General features: G+C 42.5%; 2 protein-coding genes across 2 annotated transcripts in view; one reads left to right on the plus strand and one right to left on the minus strand.

Moving 5' to 3' along the window:
* The window catches only part of LOC307125192 (uncharacterized protein), a 13,133-nt gene extending 6,144 nt beyond the window's left edge, over positions 1-6,989 (plus strand). The window contains exon 2 of the mRNA XM_079814874.1: positions 5,013-6,989. Within this exon, the coding sequence (XP_079671000.1) occupies positions 5,013-6,445 (1,433 nt within the window). The 3' untranslated portion in view covers positions 6,446-6,989. The remainder of the gene's footprint in view (positions 1-5,012) is intronic.
* Positions 6,990-13,686: 6,697 nt separating this feature from the next.
* hcar2 (hydroxycarboxylic acid receptor 2) lies at positions 13,687-21,719 on the minus strand (the record flags this gene model as incomplete). Its single annotated transcript, XM_079815307.1, has 3 exons — positions 21,524-21,719; positions 19,343-19,416; positions 13,687-14,627 (listed from the first exon to the last, which is right to left on the minus strand). The coding sequence occupies exon 3, from the start codon at positions 14,608-14,610 to the stop codon at positions 13,687-13,689; it is 924 nt and encodes a 307-aa protein (XP_079671433.1). The 5' UTR covers positions 14,611-14,627; positions 19,343-19,416; positions 21,524-21,719.
* Between the last annotated feature and the right edge of the window lie 220 nt (positions 21,720-21,939).

Below are 21,939 nucleotides of genomic sequence, written 5' to 3' on the forward strand. Positions count from 1 at the left end.
TTACTATACGGTTGTATTAGCTAACATTAGTTCATGCATTAGTTATTTTTTCAAGTTTTTGATAAGCTATTTTATGTACTTGGCGGATTTTTTTATGATTCAAATTTGGCTGGATGGTTAATAACACATTTATCTGTGGTGTGAGAAACTCAGAACACATGTTTAGTTTTGACTTTACAGGGACTTTAACTAATAATGTTAACTAATGAACCTTATTGTAAAGTGTTACCAAGTTTGAAATAACCATGTTATATGAACATACATTTACTTTCTCTTGAGTTGACCAGCCAGCTATGGCAACGTTGATTGGTGTTTATATTTGTTCAAGCTTGACAACCTTTTGCTTATTTTCTAAAATATATTTTTAATTACAGATAAGTACAAAGATTAAATTGTAAAAAGGGATGCTTATAAGAGAGTGTACATCTGAAACTGCTGAGGCTGTGAAGGGTTTTGGTTATATTACCCACCAGCTACATTCATTGTACTCACGTCATCCTTAAAAAGAAAACAAATCATTCATCATCATTTGTCTGCCTGACTGTTATATTAATTAATTTGTTTTTCCCTTCAGATAAGCTGCTATAGAAGACAGAGTTCAGAGACAAGCAATGAAGAGAGAGTAAGTATGATTTAATCTCGTATCACCTCTGTTGTAGAGATTTTGAATCATGCCTAATGGAGGGTGATTCGGTCAGTCTTAATAGGAAAATTATATCACAACTGGCTCAAAATGGCTCATTTCTATGCTTCCTTTGAGACATTCATGTAAAAATCTGTTATTTAATTGTTTTTGTTTTTTGGTAAAGCCGCATGGCATGCCATTTTGCACTACTTCTAATTTCCTTAAATATCTGCAACAGAGGTGAAGAGTGCATGTTATCATGACCACAATAGACACATTCATGGGAAATATAGGTTAAAATAAACCACAATAAAGTGGCGCAGGGGTAATACTGATGTGTTTTATGTCGTAGAATAAAACGTGAAAGTGTCTTGAGCTTGTGTTCACCACAGACCTTATTTCAGCCATTTAAACAAAATCGCATTCAAAAAACACATTGACTTCGGTACGAGAGAACCGGAAGTGCAAAATGCTAACTCGCTTCCGTGTTTTCTATGGAGTGAAAACAGTATCTAAACCGTCCACAAATGCACGCGAGAGATCCACCAATCCATAAATGCTTTATCTGTACCTGTATTTTTTGCATTGGTGTTGTTCTGCCTTTGAATGCCGCTGCTCTGAATATGCGCTTTTGTACCTGTGGAATCTTTTGAGATTGTTGTTCCGTGGCCTTGATTCACAAATGCACAGAAGCCTATCTGTATCTGACCCATTACCTGCAAAGATGCGATACGGTGTCCTTCCTCCAGAGGGCGCTCACCGGCCTTCGCGCTGAATCAACTAAAAAGCTTCAGCAAAATACTTCAAAGTGTATTTAGAGTTAAATTGTAAAAGTGGAAAAAACGTATATTATTTAAACCAACTAAATAATGAGACTGAATGATATTCTCAATTCAAGGCAAAATGTATTAGAAACAACATGAAAAGCACTATATATTTAATGGTTCAATTGCCAAACAACATGTTTTTTTCATCTGTGTAAACAGGTCAGTAAACAGATTTGGGTGAAAAAGGCATAGTCTAACCAAAAATGGAAATTCTGGCATAATTTATTCACCCTTAAGTTGTTTCAAACCTGTATGAGTTTCTTTCTTCTGCTACACACAAATTATATGATATTTTGAAGAATGTCGGAAACCAGACAGTTGACAGTAGCCATTGACTTTTTTTTTCTACTATGGAATTTAATGGGTTCTGTTAACCGTTTGGTTTCTGACACTCTTCAAAACGTCTTACTTTGTGTTCATCAGAAGAAAGAAACTCATGAAGTATTTTGCCGAAGCTTTTTAGTAAATGGACAGATAAAAAAAGATGAACAACAACTGGTTCATCTGATTCACCACAAAAGGAGCAACTGAGGTAAATCACATGTTTAAACTTTTGCCTGTAATGGTTTGCTTGATAATTGTTTACTTGAGGGTAATACTTGTGGATTCTTTTGAAAGAAATCGTTTACTTTGTTGGTTAAATTATGTGGAAGCATACAGATAGGCTTCTGTGCATTTGTGAATCAAGGCCACAAAACAACAATCTCAAAAGATTCCACAGGTACAAAAGCGCATATTCAGAGCAGCGGCATTCAAAGGCAGAACAACACCAATGCAAAAGACTTGTGATTTACTGTGCATTAAATTACAGGTACAGATAAAGCATTTGTGGATTGGTGGATCTCTCGCGTGCATTTGTGGAAGGTTTTGATACTGTTTTCACTCCATAGTTTTGGCCTACAAAGTGATGAAAATGGTAAATGGACTGCATTTATATATGTTGAAATACCTGAACCTGGTATATAACCTGAAATACACAGGTTGCATTATAGCTTCAAATAACAATATCAGTGAGTGATGAATCTCTGCTCACTGTAAGTGGTGTTGTTGGTCTTCTTCTAATCTCATGTTCATTGTAACTCATAGAGTGCTGTATAGTGACGACAGACAAGAGGACACAAATGGACAAGCTTGATGAAGATATAGTCAAAGATTTGAAAGGTAAACTGAGAAGTCAAATTGTAATGCATATCTATGTAAATTATATATTAAATATTATATTCAAACATGGATGCAAAACTGTTAATCATTGATTCATTTCATATAAATTATTTTTTCGCTTTCACAGATCCTGTGAGAAAGAAGTCTTCAAACATGACTGTGTCTGAATCGCAAGCCCTCAGTTGCAGAAAATGCCAGTCATACTCCGAAGTGAGCGTCCGCTTGAAGATGATGTGGCATTTAAACTCTTCTGTTTCTTTGTTTGGTTCAGCCTTTTGCAGGCTTGTTTGTTAAATAAAAAAAGTCCCTGTTGTAAAAGACACTATTAAACATGTTAAAAATGTACTTTTATGTTTTTTGTACAATTCAAGTAAAATATAAACATACTACTTGAATTTCAATTGCATTTCTAATACATTTAATAGTATGTCTTTTTCACCTGGGCTTTGTTTCTGACTTTTATTCAATGTCATATTCATAGTGTGCTTTTCAGTAATATAGGTATAACTTAAATGTTCTACAAGTGGATGAAAATAGCTCTGCCATAGCATTTCACTGATCTTTCATTTATTATAATGTATTTGTCAAGAGATTATGTATGCTGCTGTACCTTTTTAATGTACTCAAGGAATTTATTTTGTAATGTTTATAATGATATATTACATTAAAGTGTTCTAGATTTCAATGTGTGTACGTGTCTTAACATTTATATTTAATAATTTTGCACCTTTTTATACCATTTTGAATACTGAAAAAAAAACAGCTTTAATATACTAGTAGTGTAATACTAATGCATTTCTAATGTACTAAAAATTGTAGTATAATGTTCTTTAAGTGCATTAAAATTAATTATTAAAAATATATTTTAAATTAATTTTAAAGAAATACATTTAAATTGCACTAAATGTACTTAAAGTTGTTCCATTTTAGCACAATTTAATATATTAAAATATATTCCAAATAGTTTAAAATTGATCTTAAGCATATCTTAAAATGCACTTAATATACTTAAAGTTGTTTCAAAATAATACATTTAATATGCATTTAGTATTGTATAATTTAAATACAACCCCAAATCATAAAAAGTTGGGACAGTATGGAAAACGCAAAAAAAAGGAGGGATTTCTAAATTTACTTTGACTTGTATTTCATTGCAGAAAATATGAAATATTTCATGTTTTGTCTGGTCAACTTCATGTCATTTGTAAATATGCATCGTTTCCTGTCATTCAGACCTGCAACACATTTAAAAAAAGTTGGGACAGTAAAGCATTTACCACTTTGTAATGTTGCCATTCCTTTTCACAACACTTAAAAGACGTTTAGGGACTGAAGACACCAAGTGATGAAGTGTTTCAGGTGTAATTTTGTCCCATTCTTCCTGCAAACAAGTCTTAAGGTGGGCAACAGTTCGGGGTCTTCCACACATTCTCTATTGGAGACAGGTCGGGACTGAGGCAGGCCAGTCAAGTACCCGAACCCTCTTCCTCCGCAGCCAGGACTGCAGAATGTGTGCAGAATGTGCTTTTGCATTGTCTTGTTGAAATATGCATGGACGTCCCTGGAAAAGATGTCTTCTTGAAGGCAGCATATTATGCTCCAAAATCTCTATGTACTTTTCAGCATTAATGGAGCCTTCACAGAAGTGCAAGTTACCTTTGCCAAGGGCACTGACACAACCCCATACCATGACAGACCCTGGCTTCTGGACTTGTTGCTGGTAACAGTCTGGATGATCCTTTTCTTCTTTTGTCCGGAGCACACGGCGTCCATTCCTCCCAAAAAATACCTGAAATACTGCTTCATCTGACCACAGTACACGTTTCCACTGTGTGATGGTCCATCCCAGATGCCTCGAGCCCAGAGAAGTCGACGGCGCTTCTGGACACTGTTAACATAGGGCTTCCTTTTGGCACAGTACAGTTTTAACTGGCATTTGTGGATGTAACTACGTATTGTGGTGCTTGACAAAGGTTTGCCAAAGTAGTCCTGAGCCCATGTGGTGATATCGCTTCTAGATGAATGACGATTCTTGAGGCAGTGCCGCCTGAGGGATCGGAGATCACGGTTGTTCAGCTTAGGCTTTTACCTCATTACTAGCCCTAAATTGCTCCTGTCCCAACTTTTTTTTAAATGTGTTGCAGGTCTGAATGACAGGAAAGGATGCATATTTACAAATGACATGAAGTTGACCAGACAAAACATGAAATATTTTGTGTTCATATTGTCTGCAATGAAATACAAGTCAAAGTAAATTTAGAAATCACTTCTTTTTTTATTTATTTGCGTTTTCCATACTGTCCCAACTTTTTCTGATTAGGGGTTGTATAATAAATATGTCCAAAAAAGCACAATTGAAATATATTTCTTTTTCACCTGGGTGTGTGTGTGTGTTGCAGAAGATGAAGAGTGTGCTGTTCAGCTGGACTCCTCCAGGAAGGGTTTCAGTGAGGATCTGTTTTCTTCTGCTCTCATGAGTGAATATAAAGATCAGCCTCAGAGCCGTTCGACGACACACACCCCAGAATCTCTGCAGATCCGCACGGAGTGTCTGACAGCAACATCTGTGTGTGTGAAGGCTGACCCGGAGCCGGACGACGGATGCGCTGTTGACCTCTCCAACCCTTCCAAAGACATCAAAGCGGAGAATCCGGAGGAGAAGTGGGAAGGCCAGCACACGGTGGAGTTGAGGGTGGTGTCAAACACACACCTGTGTCCAGCGGAGGAGGAGCCAGAGTCCAGTCCGGACGAGAGACACACCGGAGAGCACACACACACCGGAGAGCGGACACACACCGGAGAGCGGACACACACCGGAGAGCGGACACACACCGGAGAGCGGACACACATCGGAGAGCGGACACACACCGGAGAGCGCACACACTCCGGAGAGCGGACACAAACACACACCGGAGAGCGGACACACTCCGGAGAGCGCACACACTCCGGAGAGCGGACACACTCCGGAGAGCGGACACACACCGGAGAGCGGACACACACCGGAGAGCGGACACACACCGGAGAGCGGACACACACCGGAGAGCGGACACACACCGGAGAGCGGACACACACCTGTGGTCAGTGCGGGAAGAGCTTCACCCGCGCTGACCTCCTGAAGAGCCACCAGCGCACACACACCGGAGAGCGGCCGTTCGTCTGCAGCATCTGCGGGAAGAGCTACGGGCACCAGGGCCAGCTGCGCATCCACGGGCGCACACACACGGGCGAGCGGCCCTACGGCTGCCCTCACTGCGGCAAACGCTTCAACGAGCACAACCAGCTCAAAGTGCACCTGCGCACACACACGGGCGAGCGGCCATACGCCTGCAGCGTCTGCGGGAAGACCTTCACCAACGCCGGCAACCTGCGCAGCCACGGGCGCACACACACCGGGGAGAAGCCGTACGCCTGCGGGCACTGCGGGAAGAGCTTCAGCGGCACAGGCGACCTCAAGACCCACTACCGGATCCACACCGGGGAGAAGCCGTACCGATGCCAGCTGTGCACCAAAAGCTTCAGCCAGGCCGGACACCTGACCATCCACACGCGCATGCACACGGGCGAGCGGCCCTACAGCTGCGGGCACTGCGGGAAGAGCTTCACGGTGGCCAGCAGCCTCAAACTGCACCAGCTGACCCACAGCGGAGAGAAGCGGCACAGCTGCGGGCACTGCGGCAAGAGCTTCAGCCGTGCTGGACACCTGAAGAGACACGAGCTGGTCCACACCAGAGAGAGGCTGCACTGCTGCGGGCACTGCGGGAAGAGCTACAGCGACCAGTCCAGCCTGAAGAAACACCAGAGGCTGCACACGCCAGCCGAGGGCGAGCCCTGACCCTAACCCTGAGGAACTGACCCGATCGGCCCAGGGCGAGCCCTGACCCTAACCCTGAGGAACTAACCCGACCGGCCCAGGGCGAGCCCTGACCCTAACCCTGAGGAACTGACCCGATCGGCCCAGGGCGAGCCCTGACCCTAACCCTGAGGAACTGTCCCGATCGGCCCAGGGCGAGCCCTGACCCTAACCCTGAGGAACTGTCCCGATCGGCCCAGGGCGAGCCCTGGCCCTAACCCTGAGGAACTGACCCGACCGGCCGGTCAGGTAAAGGGCATATTGCAGGTTAGAGAGAGGAAAAGCAGCTCGTAGAAACACCTCACCGGCTGTGGCGTGTCCGTGTTTATTCCGGCTCTCATGTTAGCGGGTTAGAGCTCGTACACTGCCTGCGTGACGCGCGGATAGAGTCCCGCTGAACACGCGTGCCCCAACCCAACCCGCTGAACACGCGTGCCCCAACCCAACCTGCTGAACACGCGTGCCCCAACCCAACCCGCTGAACACGCGTGCCCCAACCCAACCCGCTGAACACGCATGCCCCAACCCAACCAGCTGAACACGCGTGCCCGTGCCCCAACCCGCTGAACACGTGTGCCCGTGCCCCAACCCGCTGAACACGCGTGCCCCAACCCAACCCGCTGAACACGCGTGCCCCAACCCAACCCGCTGAACACGCGTGCCCCAACCCAACCCGCTGAACACGCATGCCCCAACCCAACCCGCTGAACACGCGTGCCCCAACCCAACCCGCTGAACACGCATGCCCCAACCCAACCAGCTGAACACGCGTGCCCGTGCCCCAACCCGCTGAACACGTGTGCCCGTGCCCCAACCCGCTGAACACGCATGCCCGTGCCCCAACCCAACCCGCTGAACACGCATGCCCCAACCCAACCAGCTGAACACGCGTGCCCGTGCCCCAACCCGCTGAACACGTGTGCCCGTGCCCCAACCCGCTGAACACGCGTGCCCCAACCCAACCCGCTGAACACGCGTGCCCCAACCCAACCCGCTGAACACGCGTGCCCCAACCCAACCCGCTGAACACGCGTGCCCCAACCCAACCCGCTGAACACGCGTGCCCCAACCCAACCCGCTGAACACGCGTGCCCCAACCCAACCCGCTGAACACGCGTGCCCCAACCCAACCCGCTGAACAGGCGTGCCCCAACCCAACCCGCTGAACACGCGTGCCCCAACCCAACCCGCTGAACACGCATGCCCCAACCCAACCCGCTGAACACGCGTGCCCCAACCCAACCCGCTGAACACGCGTGCCCCTGCCCCAACCCGCTGAACACGCGTGCCCCTGCCCCAACCCGCTGAACACGCGTGCCCCAACCCAACCCGCTGAACACGCATGCCCCAACCCAACCCGCTGAACACGCGTGCCCCAACCCAACCCGCTGAACACGCATGCCCCAACCCAACCAGCTGAACACGCATGCCCGTGCCCCAACCAGCTGAACACGCGTGCCCGTGCCCCAACCCGCTGAACACGTGTGCCCCAACCCAACCCAACCCGCTGAACACGCGTGCCCCTGCCCCAACCCGCTGAACACGCGTGCCCCAACCCAACCCGCTGAACACGCATGCCCCAACCCAACCCGCTGAACACGCATGCCCCAACCCAACCCGCTGAACACGCGTGCCCCAACCCAACCCGCTGAACACGCATGCCCCAACCCAACCAGCTGAACACGCATGCCCGTGCCCCAACCAGCTGAACACGCGTGCCCGTGCCCCAACCCGCTGAACACGTGTGCCCCAACCCAACCCAACCCGCTGAACACGCATGCCCCAACCCAACCCGCTGAACACGCGTGCCCCAACCCAACCCGCTGAACACGCGTGCCCCAACCCAACCCGCTGAACACGCGTGCCCGTGCCCCAACCCGCTGAACACGTGTGCCCGTGCCCCAACCCGCTGAACACGCATGCCCGTGCCCCAACCCAACCCGCTGAACACGCGTGCCCCAACCCAACCCGCTGAACACGCATGCCCCAACCCAACCAGCTGAACACGCGTGCCCGTGCCCCAACCCGCTGAACACGTGTGCCCGTGCCCCAACCCGCTGAACACGCATGCCCGTGCCCCAACCCAACCCGCTGAACACGCATGCCCCAACCCAACCAGCTGAACACGCGTGCCCGTGCCCCAACCCGCTGAACACGTGTGCCCGTGCCCCAACCCGCTGAACACGCATGCCCGTGCCCCAACCCAACCCGCTGAACACGCATGCCCCAACCCAACCAGCTGAACACGCGTGCCCGTGCCCCAACCCGCTGAACACGTGTGCCCGTGCCCCAACCCGCTGAACACGCATGCCCGTGCCCCAACCCAACCCGCTGAACACGTGTGCCCCAACGTGTGTCAACACAGGAAAAGTGTCAGAGAAAGAAAAAAAAAACACAACGTCATTCATTACAAGCAAAATATGTACACTTTAACATCCCTGAGAAGAACGTTGATTTCAATGTCTCTCCTACAAAAGAAAATATATAAATTCAACAATAACTAATAATAAATTAACATCTCAAAACTGTAGGCAATATATGAAATGAATGAAAACCGGCTAGTTGGCAAAATCAGCTTTTTCCAAACTATTTTAAATATCCATGCAAGAAAACAATGTCACTGACTGATGAGGGTTTCAATAGCGAACGTCTTTCCTCCAAAATCCGACCGCAAAGTCTGAATGCTCTCTCGTGGCCGGGATGCAGAGGACACACTAGTGTTATTAGTGTGTACTGTATAGTGTTATTAGTGTGTGTTTCAGCCTTTATTCATTAATTCTGTGTTATTGGTTTATTTTGTGACGTTTCGCCGATAGTGTGAGACTGTGAGGATTTATGACGGTATGAGGATGTATTTGAGTGAACTTGAATATACGGCATGAATAAAATATTTACATTACCACCCCATAATTCCACATGTTTAGAAAAGTGTGAGACTGTATGCGTTTGTGTTAATGTAAATACTGTTTATTCATCAATGTTCAAAATGATTCGCGTAAAAACAACGGCAAAGAAGCATCGCGTGTGGATGTTTATTAATTTAATATCATCCTTTACATGAGTATTAGCATGTTAAACACATCCTATCGCTGCGATGATAACGCTACACACACACACACACATACACCACAGCGTGTTTCTGGGCAGATGCAGGAGTGAAGTGTCTCTTCACCTGCACAAGCTCCACCGTGCCGGTTTCCAGGTGTCCTCAACTTGTGTTTAATAGTAAACCTGTGGACACAATCATTTACCCTGACAGTTGTACAACAGAACAGAAAATCTACGAAAACACACGGACTCGTGCTGAACACCAGCCTATCCAACACAGAGCCGGCCAGCGACTCCCTCTCGGGACGCCATGTTGGACAAAAAGCGTTTTTTACAAGCGGCCAATGAAACGGCCTCTTCATCTGCTACATTTGTGCTCATGTCTTTTAAAACATTTTAAATCCTGCATTACCTTTTCATGTGGTATTTTCATACAAGGTTATATATTCACTTAGAAAAAAGTTTAACCTGCAATATGTCCTTTAATATCAGATTATGATGTAATCACATCTTAGATGACATGCAATTTAATTTAAGAATATTGTGTAATATCTTCTCTGTGTACAGTATTGGGCTTTTAATGTTCATTTCAACTATTCCTGATGTTAAGCTTCAGTGAAATAAAGCTGTGTGTGAATCTCTGTCTGTGTGTGTGTGTGTTAGTTTGAGGTTAGGGTTAGAAATTACTGCATATGTTCAGATTTTATGGCATTAGTTGACCTCAGGAATGTTAATAGAAGTGGTGTTTTATGAAGTGCGTAATAGTTAATGTTCATTGTTATATAATAGATGTTTAGACTGCGGTTAGATAACGTGAACAGCTTCTATATCCAGATGCTATCGTCAAATCAACAGTTTTCAGTCTCTCTGAGATCTTTCTGTCGAAAGCGTTTCTATGAAGTAGCCCATTCAAGGAATAGCGTATAATGCCTATGAATATGAATAACGCCTGGATAAAAAGAGTTGAATTAAATTGGTTGTCCTGGTTTTTTGAAAAACACTATTTAAAGCTTCTTTCTTGGGTTAAATTCTGTATATGCTAGAATCATTCGTTTATATTCACCTGTTGTGCTTATGAGAGTATCATAAAATAACATTCGGACGTTAACAATTAAATTGTAAAAGAAATGACCACGATAACCAGTAGATGGCGGAAGAGGAACATTCATTGGCTCATTAGCCATTTTTTTTCTTGTCATCAGAAATGCCCGTGATTGGCTGTAACACTCAACGCTGTAAAATCATGCCCTCACATGACCCAGATAAAATAACCAGATCACTCAAACAAACATGAATCAACATTATCTCTCCCCAGAGTAAAATGCTCCTGTAAAGCCCAGTCGAAGTCGATGCTCATATTGTGTTAATTAGGGCTGTCAAAAGATTAATCGCATCCAAAATAAAAGTTTGTGTACTCTGTTAATTATTATTTATATATAAATACACACACAAGCATGTATATATTTAAGAAAAAAATATTATTTTTATATATAAAACATTTATATTTATATATATTATAGATTATATAAATGTATATACAGTATATACATGCAAATATTTCTTAAATATATACATGAATGTGTTTGTATTTTTATATAAATAATAATTAACAGAGTACACACACATATATTATGTAAACACAATCTTTTATTTTGGATGCGATTAATCGCGATTAATCTTTTGACAGCCCTAGTGTTAATATTTACCAGAAATTGCTCAAATATAGTGAAGCTGCTGTCTGTCCTGCTCAACCCTGTTCACACAGATGGACAGCGCAGAGCTGTTTGGGACTATCGAGAGCTCCATGAACCACGAGACCACGGGATCAGAGACTGTCACAACTCTCTTTTCTATAACTCTGCCTCTGCCTATATGTAGTGAATTGCACTAAGTAGTGTATCCTAGGTAGTGTCATTCACTGCAAAGTCTTGTTAAGTGTAAGTTCTGAGCATTCTCTCTGGTTTCTGGTTTCGTGCCTGTTCGTGGATTACCCTTTTTCCTGTCTCTCCTGCCTTCTTTGCCTGTTTGGACTGCTTGCCTGTGTATGACCTTTTTCCTGTTTTTGACTATGATTCTGGATTACCCTCTGAATAAAACTGTGCTTGGATCCTCAGCCTTCGCGTTCAATTCAAGCCCCTTCTCATGTTGCTCACCATCAAGTGACCAGCAGGATGGCATGCAAGTGTTTGAACCCTCTTACCTCGTTTTTGTTTAGTCTGCACTTCTCACCATCAAAAGGCAGCAGATGCACAAACACACTTTGTTTTTGTTTACTCCATGTAGTTCTGAGAGCTGAGGTGCACATTTTGATTTTCTCAGACGCTGATAAGTGTGCAAAGGACACACACACGCACACAGTAATATGCTGTTAAACTCCATAGAAAAGCCAGAAACTAAGCTTTTTTTGCACAGTCCTATCTAAAGGGTTAATGGTGCCACCTGGTTATCAACTGTAAAAATGACACATTTTACCTCTTACCAACGGGGAAAACCATCAACAATCAAAAATGCATGAGTATATGGTGTGATTGGCTTTGCAAACAAGAAATGTGATTATAATGGAAGTCAATGGGGCAAAAACAGCCACGATGAATAAATGAGGGAGAAAAAATTTAAATCTGATCCTGCACAAAAACTAACAATGCATCAAAGCCAATGTTGTTTCTGATCTTTGACATGTCCAACACTGTGATAAAAGGTTAAAAAAATCCAGTCCACAATTACATTTCATATTGAAAATAAGTCATTTTGTGTTTTTCCCCCCAAATCAGTGACACCATTTATGAAATCTGCAATTAAAGAGTTAAAAAAAAACATTTTTTGTTTTGATCAGGACTGAGGTTGATTAATAGATTGATGCAAAAAAATGTGCAAAAAATATTTATCCGATACATTTTTACAGCAGTTTAATTTAGTGGCTGTTTTCAGCCACGAGGGTAACGAAAGTTTGTATCGTTGAGTTTGTTAAAACATTTCAAAATATGTGTAAAAATAAGATTTGTCACCAAAAATCATTAAATTTGCTGAAACACAGAGAAAGTTATGGCCAAATTAAGACTCAAAAACACCATAGTGGAGGAAAACGTCCCCAGGGATGCAAAAGGGTTAGTCCAGAATTACAGAGAGAAATTAATGAAGAGACACAGCATTGATGTACTTTACTAACAAACTGAAATCCACTACAGGTAAATATACTCATAACAACATGATTCTATGCACAAAATCAGGCATCAGCAGTTTGTTCTCATGTATTTTCCAAGTGTTTTTCCATCTCAGAACCAACAAGCTTAAAGGGTTATTTCACCCAAAAATGAAAATTGTGTCATTAATGACTGAGCCTCATGTCGTTCGACACCCGTCAGACCTCCGTTCGTCTTCAGACACAAATGAAGATATTTTAGTGTAAATCTGATGCTCTGAAAGGCCTCCATTGGCACAATGGCACTTTACACTCTCAAGACCCTTAAAAGACGTCGTTACAAAGTCCATCTCACTACAGTGGTTCTAAAATAACTTTATGAATCGGCGAGAATAGTTTTTGTGCGCAAAAAAAACCTAAATAACGACTTATATAGTGATGACGATTTCAAAACACTGCATCATGAAGCTTCGAAGCGTTATGAATCAGTGAGTCGATTCAGCGGTTTGGATCGCCAAATTTCAGCAGTTTGGCGGTTTGACACGCGATCCGAATCATGATTCGACTCACTGATTCATAACGCTTCGAAGCTTCATGATGCCGTGTTTTGAAATCGTCATCACTCATTAAGTCGTTATTTAGGGTTTTTTTGCACACAAAAACTATTCTCGCCGATTCATAAAGTTATTGTAGAGCCGCTGTAGTGAGATTGACTTTGTATCGACGTCTTTAGTGTCTTTTATGGGTCTTGAGAGTGTAAAGTGCATTGAGCCAATGGAGGCCTTTCAGAGCATCAGATTTACACTAAAATATCTTCATTTGTGTCTGAAGATGAACGGAGGTCTGACGGGTGTCCAACCACATGAGGCTCAGTCATTCATGACAGAATTTTCATTTTTGGGTGAACTATCCCTTTAAGAATAAAACATAATTTTAGAGCCATTACACTCATTCTGCTAACATCACACACACAGAACGCCCAGACCTGCATTATGAGGGCCGTTCAGAGCATCTGATCAATGAGATCCTCCGATGATCACTTGCTGACGGTGGGCACTGGATCATCCGCACGGCCGCTGGGGTTCGAGCAGCACGGCCGGACTTTGGGCAGCTTCTCCCGGGACAGATACAGAGCCGGCTGGAGGCTGCTGCTCACGTCCATGAACCCGAAGGCGATGTAGTGGATGTAGCAGCGGAACACCTCCGGGTGAAAATACTCTTTAAAAGGAAAGAGAGCCACCGGCGGGAAGTAGTTAAACACGATGATGGCCAGGATGATGAGCACCATTTTGAAGGCCTTTTTCTTGACGGGATGCCGCTCGTCTCGTCCTGGAGCCGATTGTCTCAGAGCCCAGAGGATGGAGACGTTACAGAAGAGCATGAACACGAACGCCACCAGAATCATGACCGTGAAGACCTTCTCAAAGTTAGGGATGTTTCCCACACACTTGGCTGCGGCGTAGGCCAGGGTGACGAGCCACACGCCCCAGGCACACACAGAGCGATGGCGCTTGTCCTTGAGCTCGGTGAAGGTGATGGGATGGCGGACGGCCATGTATCGGTCCAGACAGATGCAGGACAGGAAGAGCGGAGACGAGTCTTTGACGCCGTAGAAGAAGCGGAGGACGAACCAGGTGCTGCTGCTGGTCAGATAGATGAGGTTGGCCAGTTCCAGTGGAGGAATGAGGCAGAAGAAAGTGTCCAGCACGGCCAGGTGGACGATGAAGATGTCTGAGGTGGACGAGTCGCCCTTATTCTTACGGATGAGCCACAGGACCATGATGTTGGCCGGGATGCCCAGGAACATGTTGACGAACTGCAGCCCCAGGTAGAAGAGGAGGACGGCGGGCATGTGGGCGCAGCTGGCATAGACCGTCTGCTCGGCCGGAGAGGCGTTCAGCGGCCGGTGGATGATGAGCAGAGACGAGTTGAGGAATCTGAACAGCTCTGGGATCGCCATCGTCCTCAGAACAACCCCTGAAACACACACACTGTGATCAGATGCAAACTCTTGCTTTGTGCTTTTCTGGTCCTCGTTTAACCCTCTGGGGTTCTTCATTTATGGGTCACACTCAGGACCTTCGGGTCAAAAATGATTTGAGTAAAAAAAGATTTGAGTAAAATCAATTAAATATTTTTTTCTTTTTTGGTGTTTTGAGAAAATGTTATGATTAATAATGAATATTTATGCAATAATTATGACCTATTTTTTCTCATTGAATATAATAAAAAAATGATATATATATATATATATATATATATATATATATATATATATATATATATATATATATATATATATATATATTTTTTTTTTTTTTTTTAATTAAAGCCGTATTTCATTTTAGAGTCAAGCCTAGGACTCATGAAAGCAATTTTTTTAATGAGATCGGTGCCATCCGGTGGACACATTGAGCATTTTTATCACGCTGTAGCACATTTTTACCACTATAGTGGATCTTGCGTTTTATAAAAAAATTAAAACAATAGTAGCTTCATTGGAATGGTCCGAAACTTGGTGACTTTATTCATTCATTTCCTATGGCGGTCATCACTGTCCAAATCACAGTCTTTGTTGTCCTACCTTAATTGACATAAGTACCAATGTAGAACATTATATACAAACTGTGTCTATTCCTCGTTTAGTGAGGTCAAACATTAAATCTACTATAGGATCTAGGGTAAAATCTAATTGTGATTAAACCAGAAAATCTCAATATTAGTGAACAAAAACAATTTCTAAAACTAGGTCTTCTAAACATTAGATCGCTCACACCTAAGGCGGTTATTGTAAATGAAATGGTCACAGATAATAGTTTCGATGTACTTTGCCTTACTGAAACCTGGCTTAAGCCAAATGATTATTTCGGTCTAAATGAGTCTACTCCGCCAGGATACTGTTATAAGCATGAGCCCCGTCTGATTGGTCGTGGCGGCGGTGTTGCAACAATCTATAGAGATATTCTAAATGTTACTCAGAAAACAGGTCACAGGTTTAATTCGTTTGAAGTACTAGTGCTAAATGTTACGCTATTAAATGTAAGAAAGAAATCCGTATTATCTCTAGCCTTGGCTACTGTGTATAGACCTCCAGGGCCGTATGCTGATTTCCTAAAAGAGTTTGCAGACTTTCTCTCAGATCTATTGGTCAACGTCGATAAAGCATTAATTGTTGGAGATTTTAACATACACGTAGATAACACAAATGATGCGTTAGGGGCTGCGTTTACAGATCTATTAAACTCCTTTGGGGTCAAGCAAAACGTCACTGGTCCCACTCATCGTCTTAATCACACACTAGATTTAATTATATCACATGGAACCAACCCAACCGATATAGATATTATACCGCAAAGTGATGATGTCACTGACCATTACATGGTAACTTGCATACTGCGTACTGCTGAAATCTGTCATGTTGCGCCACGTTATCGTCCAGGCAGAACAATCCTTCCAACCACTATAGATAGATTCTCAAATACCTTACCTGATCTGTCTCAGCTGCTCAGTGAACCCAAACAAACAGATGAACTAGAGGAAATGACTAGCAGTATGAGCACCATTTTATCTAGCACATTAGAAATTGTTGCACCAATTAGATTAAAAAAGGTTAGAGAGAAAACTAAAGCACCATGGTACAACAGTGCTACACATGTTATCAAGAGAGAAACTCGTAACTTAGAGCGTAAATGGAAACAAACTAATTTAGAGGTCTTTAGAATCGCGTGGAAAGATAGTATGTCACGTTATAAAAAGGCCCTAAAAGCAGCCAGGGCTGAGCATCTCCGCAAAATAATAGAAAATAACCAAAATAATCCAAGGTTTTTATTTAACACTGTGGCTAGACTAACAAATAAACAAACATCGCCTGAGCAAAATATTCCGTTACAGTTTAGTAGTAATGATTTTATGAATTTCTTCACTGAGAAAATAGAAAGCATCAGAAACAAAATTGTAAATGTACAATCATTAATGATGTCTTATGATTCAACCGCAATTATCGCCCCTCAAGAATTACTATACCGCTTTACAACTATAGGACAGGAAGAGCTAAATAAACTTATCATTGCATCTAAACCAACAACATGTTTATTAGATCCAATACCCACTAAACTACTGAAAGAATTGTTACCTGTAGTGGAAGAGCCTCTTCTCAATATTATTAACTCGTCTTTATCTTTAGGTCATGTTCCAAGAATATTCAAGTTGGCAGTCATAAAACCTCTCATTGAGAAGCCACAATTAGATCATAATAACCTAGCAAATTACAGACCCATTTCAAATCTTCCATTTATGTCTAAAATACTAGAAAAAGTTGTGTCCGCTCAATTGTGCTCTTTCTTGCAAGAAAATGATATCTATGAAAAATTTCAATCAGGATTCAGGCCGCATCACAGCACAGAAACCGCGCTCGTTAAAATCACAAATGATTTACTTCTAGCTTCTGAACAAGGCTGTATCTCAATACTAGTTCTACTTGATCTTAGTGCTGCGTTCAATACTATAGATCATAAAATACTATTAGATCGACTTCAAAATTACACTGGTGTTCAGGGACAGGCATTAAACTGGTTTAGATCGTATTTATCAGACTGCTACCATTTTGTCTGTCTAAATGGGGAAAAATCAAAGATAACGTCAGTAGACTATGGGGTGCCGCAAGGATCAGTGCTAGGCCCTCTGCTATTCTCTATATATATGCTGCCACTTGGTAATATTATAAGAAAACATGGAATTAATTTCCACTGTTATGCTGATGACACTCAATTATATATTTCATCACGACCGGATGAAAACGCTAAATTATCTAAACTGACAGCGTGTGTTGAAGATATTAAATACTGGATGACGTGTAATTTTCTGCTATTAAAATCAGATAAAACGGAGGTATTACTTATTGGTCCAAAAAACTGCCCACAAAACCTCTCACAATACAACTTTAACTTGGAAGGATGTCCTGTCACTTTATCCACTACAGTAAAAGACCTGAGTGTTATATTAGACCACAACTTGTCTTTCGAAAATCATATTTCATATGTTACAAGAACGGCATTTTTCCACCTTAGAAACATTGCTAAGCTACGTAACATGCTATCTATTTCTGATGCAGAAAAGTTAGTTCATGCATTCATGACCTCGAGACTAGATTACTGTAATGCTTTATTAGCTGGTTGTCCTGCATCATCGATAAACAAACTACAGTTAGTCCAAAACGCAGCTGCTAGAGTTCTTACTAGGTCAAGAAAATATGATCATATAACACCAATTTTATCATCTCTACACTGGTTACCTGTGAAGTTCCGTATCAATTACAAAGTATTGCTACTGACCTATAAAGCCCTAAATGGTTTAGCTCCAGTGTATTTAACGGATCTTCTATCGCCCTACAATCCATCGCGCTCTTTAAGATCACTAAACTCGAGGCTTCTGGTCATTCCTAGGATATCTAAGTCCACTAAAGGAGGGAGGGCATTTTCACATTTAGCTCCTAAACTCTGGAATAGTCTTCCTGATATTGTTCGAGGTTCAGACTCGCTGTCCCAGTTTAAAACTAGATTAAAGACGCATCTCTTTAGCCAAGCATTCACATTATAATGACCTTTTATACTACAGTTAAATCGGATCAAAAGCATTAATATTCTGAACAGCAGCTACGCTAATTATTTCCCATCTGCTTTTCTGTTGTTATCTCGGGACACTAGTCCCGAGGTAACTAGTTCGTCAGCTCCAGTTTGTATCCAGCCTCTCATGGAGACTTCGGATGCCCCGACACCTGTGATGAGACGACTCGACGCCTGTGAAGAGACGACTCGACGCCAGAGTTGTTATGGCCTAAATTAATACATGATTGATTAACTTATTCTAACATTTTTCTTTAACATTCTCTTTCTAACATTTTTCAATGTACATTTATGAAATGCACTTTCTGTAAAGCTGCTTTGAAACAATGTGTATTGTGAAAAGCGCTATACAAATAAATTTGAATTGAATTGAATTGAATTTTTGACCCGAAGGTCCTGAGTGTGACTATTTTTTTTACGACCACTTAGACTTTTCAAATCCTGTCCCAAATTTATTTGTGTGTTCATATACCAAGTACCAATAAAGTCACCAAGTTTCGGACCATTCCGATGAAGCTACGATTTTTAACATAAAAAAAAAAAGTGGGGGTCAGAAATGACCGAAGACCCCCAGAGGGTTTAAAATGCCACGTCAAGCCGAATGGCACTGAAACAGCTTGCACTTTATGTTATGATAATTACATTCATGAGGGTATTTCACCGCTTCACTCATAAAACTGTACACGCGTTCAAAGGGACTTGCAGACGCTTTTATCCAAAGAGACTTACATTGCATTCAAGATACACATTTTACATTTGGTCAGTTCTTGCTTTCCCTGGGAATCGAACCCATGACCTTGGCATTGCTAGCGCCACGCTCTACAGTTTGAGCTACAGGAAAGCAGACACAATAACTGAAGTTCACATGTTAAAATAAAGCATGGACATCACATGTGACGATCTCTCATAATGCAACAGAAGGCTTTCTGCTGAAGAATATTCACTTCCCATAATCATTTTAATAATGGACATTCCTTAATCAAACCATAAAGTCTTGACTAGTGTTGTGTTTTTATACCGCTGTAACATCCTAACATCCCCATAAGCCTAACAATCATAACTGGTTCTCACCTGCAGGTTAAAGGTCAGGCGTCTCTTCAGGCCCTCGGCGTGTCCGTCCAGTTCCAGCGCATGCGAATAAATATCTAAACCACAACCAATAAAGATATTTTCAGGAAAAAACACTGAGACTTGATTTAAAAGTTTGTACGAATAACCACAGAATGGTTTCCGTTTTTACTTTAAAAAGTTTCAGAATAATAGAAAGACAATAATCCAAAAAGGAAAAATAACAAAACAATGTGTAAGTTTTCACCCGAAGCGCGGCCCCGAGAAACAATAAAAGTATTTTTTTTTACTTCTATACTTGAAGCTATGACAGCATAATAATTATCCACAAGGTTAGCGACTCGCCTTGGATTCAAGCAATCATAAAATTGTCCAAGGCTACCTTTCTTTGCAAACGTCTCTTGCAAATTAAACATTTCACAATTGAAACACTCAAATAAAACTTCTAACGTCATTTAATCATTTTTTATTCAATTTTTCTATTTGTCTGATGACTCTTGCCCTCCACTGGGAGGGAACGTGTGTTTTCGTCCTTCTTTTCTCTTTCTTCTCCGCCCTTTTAGTCGTCCAAGTAAAAGACCGGCCATAAACAATTCAATATTATCTGACAAATTTGTTGTTATCCTCATATAATTTAGAAGAGATCGTGTTTCCGGGAATTCAAACTTACATGTGGACTAACACTAGGAAATACACGACCGTACAGTTCATATAACAAACTCGGACATCTACAGCGGGGCATGTTGTCACAGTAGGAATTTGCTGGGTTTTTTTAATGTTTAAAAAAACAACAACAACCTTTGTTTGAAATATGAATAAAAGTAAGTGCTAAAATCTTCTATACAATGACTTTTTAGTAATAATTGAACAGTACAATAACTATGATGCACAAAATATAAACACAAGAAAACAAGCAACCTTATGACAACTATTTCTATGTGTAGAGTTTGTGATATAAACTCCTGAGATTACTCAAGTCATGTTCACAGCACTTTATACAACACAGCTAAAACAGCCTCAGATTCAGGAATCTGTCTTTTCAAATATCATTATGATTTCAATTTCATCCGTAAAGCAGATCTATAAAATGTAGTAGAGTACAAGTTCAATTATTCCCTGAACGGAGTATCAATACAGCTAAACCAGTAAGGGTCAGTGAATATGAGCTCTCAACACTACAGCTAAACCAGTAAGGGTCCGTGAATATGAGCTCTCAACACTACAGCTGAACCAGTAAGGGTCCGTGAATATGAGCTCTCAACACTACAGCTAAACCAGTAAGGGTCCGTGAATATGAGCTCTCAACACTACAGCTGAACCAGTAAGGGTCCGTGAATATGAGCTCTCAACACTACAGCTAAACCAGTAAGGGTCAGTGAATATGAGCTCTTAACCCACACTACAGCTAAACCAGTAAGGGTCAGTGAATATGAGCTCTTAACCCACACTACAGCTAAACCAGTAAGGGTCAGTGAATATGAGCTCTTAACCCACACTACAGCTAAACCAGTAAGGGTCCGTGAATATGAGCTCTTAACCCACACTACAGCTAAACCAGTAAGGGTCAGTGAATATGAGCTCTTAACCCACACTACAGCTAAACCAGTAAGGGTCCGTGAATATGAGCTCTCAACACTACAGCTAAACCAGTAAGGGTCCGTGAATATGAGCTCTCAACACTACAGCTGAACCAGTAAGGGTCCGTGAATATGAGCTCTCAACACTACAGCTAAACCAGTAAGGGTCAGTGAATATGAGCTCTTAACCCACACTACAGCTAAACCAGTAAGGGTCCGTGAATATGAGCTCTCAACACTACAGCTGAACCAGTAAGGGTCCGTGAATATGAGCTCTCAACACTACAGCTAAACCAGTAAGGGTCAGTGAATATGAGCTCTTAACCCACACTACAGCTAAACCAGTAAGGGTCAGTGAATATGAGCTCTTAACCCACACTACAGCTAAACCAGTAAGGGTCAGTGAATATGAGCTCTTAACCCACACTACAGCTAAACCAGTAAGGGTCAGTGAATATGAGCTCTTAACCCACACTACAGCTAAACCAGTAAGGGTCAGTGAATATGAGCTCTTAACCCACACTACAGCTAAACCAGTAAGGGTCAGTGAATATGAGCTCTTAACCCACACTACAGCTGAACCCATAGAGAAAGTGTGATCTCTTACCTGTGTTGAGTTCCTGAGGTCTTCAGCCGTGTGTGAAGGTCATTGAGGGAATGACAGCTCATTTTAAGATGAAGACACTGACAACACTTTCACTCCCATGATTCAACACCACCGGGAGCCTCAGGAGCCAATCGGAGACCAGCGTTCTGGAGATTAAACCAATATGGAAATGTGTCCTCTGAACTATTTGCATATTATTGAGTTTATGGACCAGATAACAAGCTAACATATTAACATGTTTACTGGCCTTGTGACAAATAACCCGTGTATGGATGGTGGGATTGGTCCAGAAGACGAGTAGAAGCAAGTCCTCATCATTAACACTGATTGGCAATGATGCAACTCGCCATTGGCTCCTGACGGAAATTTGGTGGTAAACAACTGATGCAACCGTACATTAGAATACTTCTGAAATT

The sequence above is a fragment of the Gobio gobio genome (assembly GCF_949357685.1).
Source record: "Gobio gobio genome assembly, chromosome: 4".
NCBI lineage: Eukaryota > Metazoa > Chordata > Actinopteri > Cypriniformes > Gobionidae > Gobio > Gobio gobio.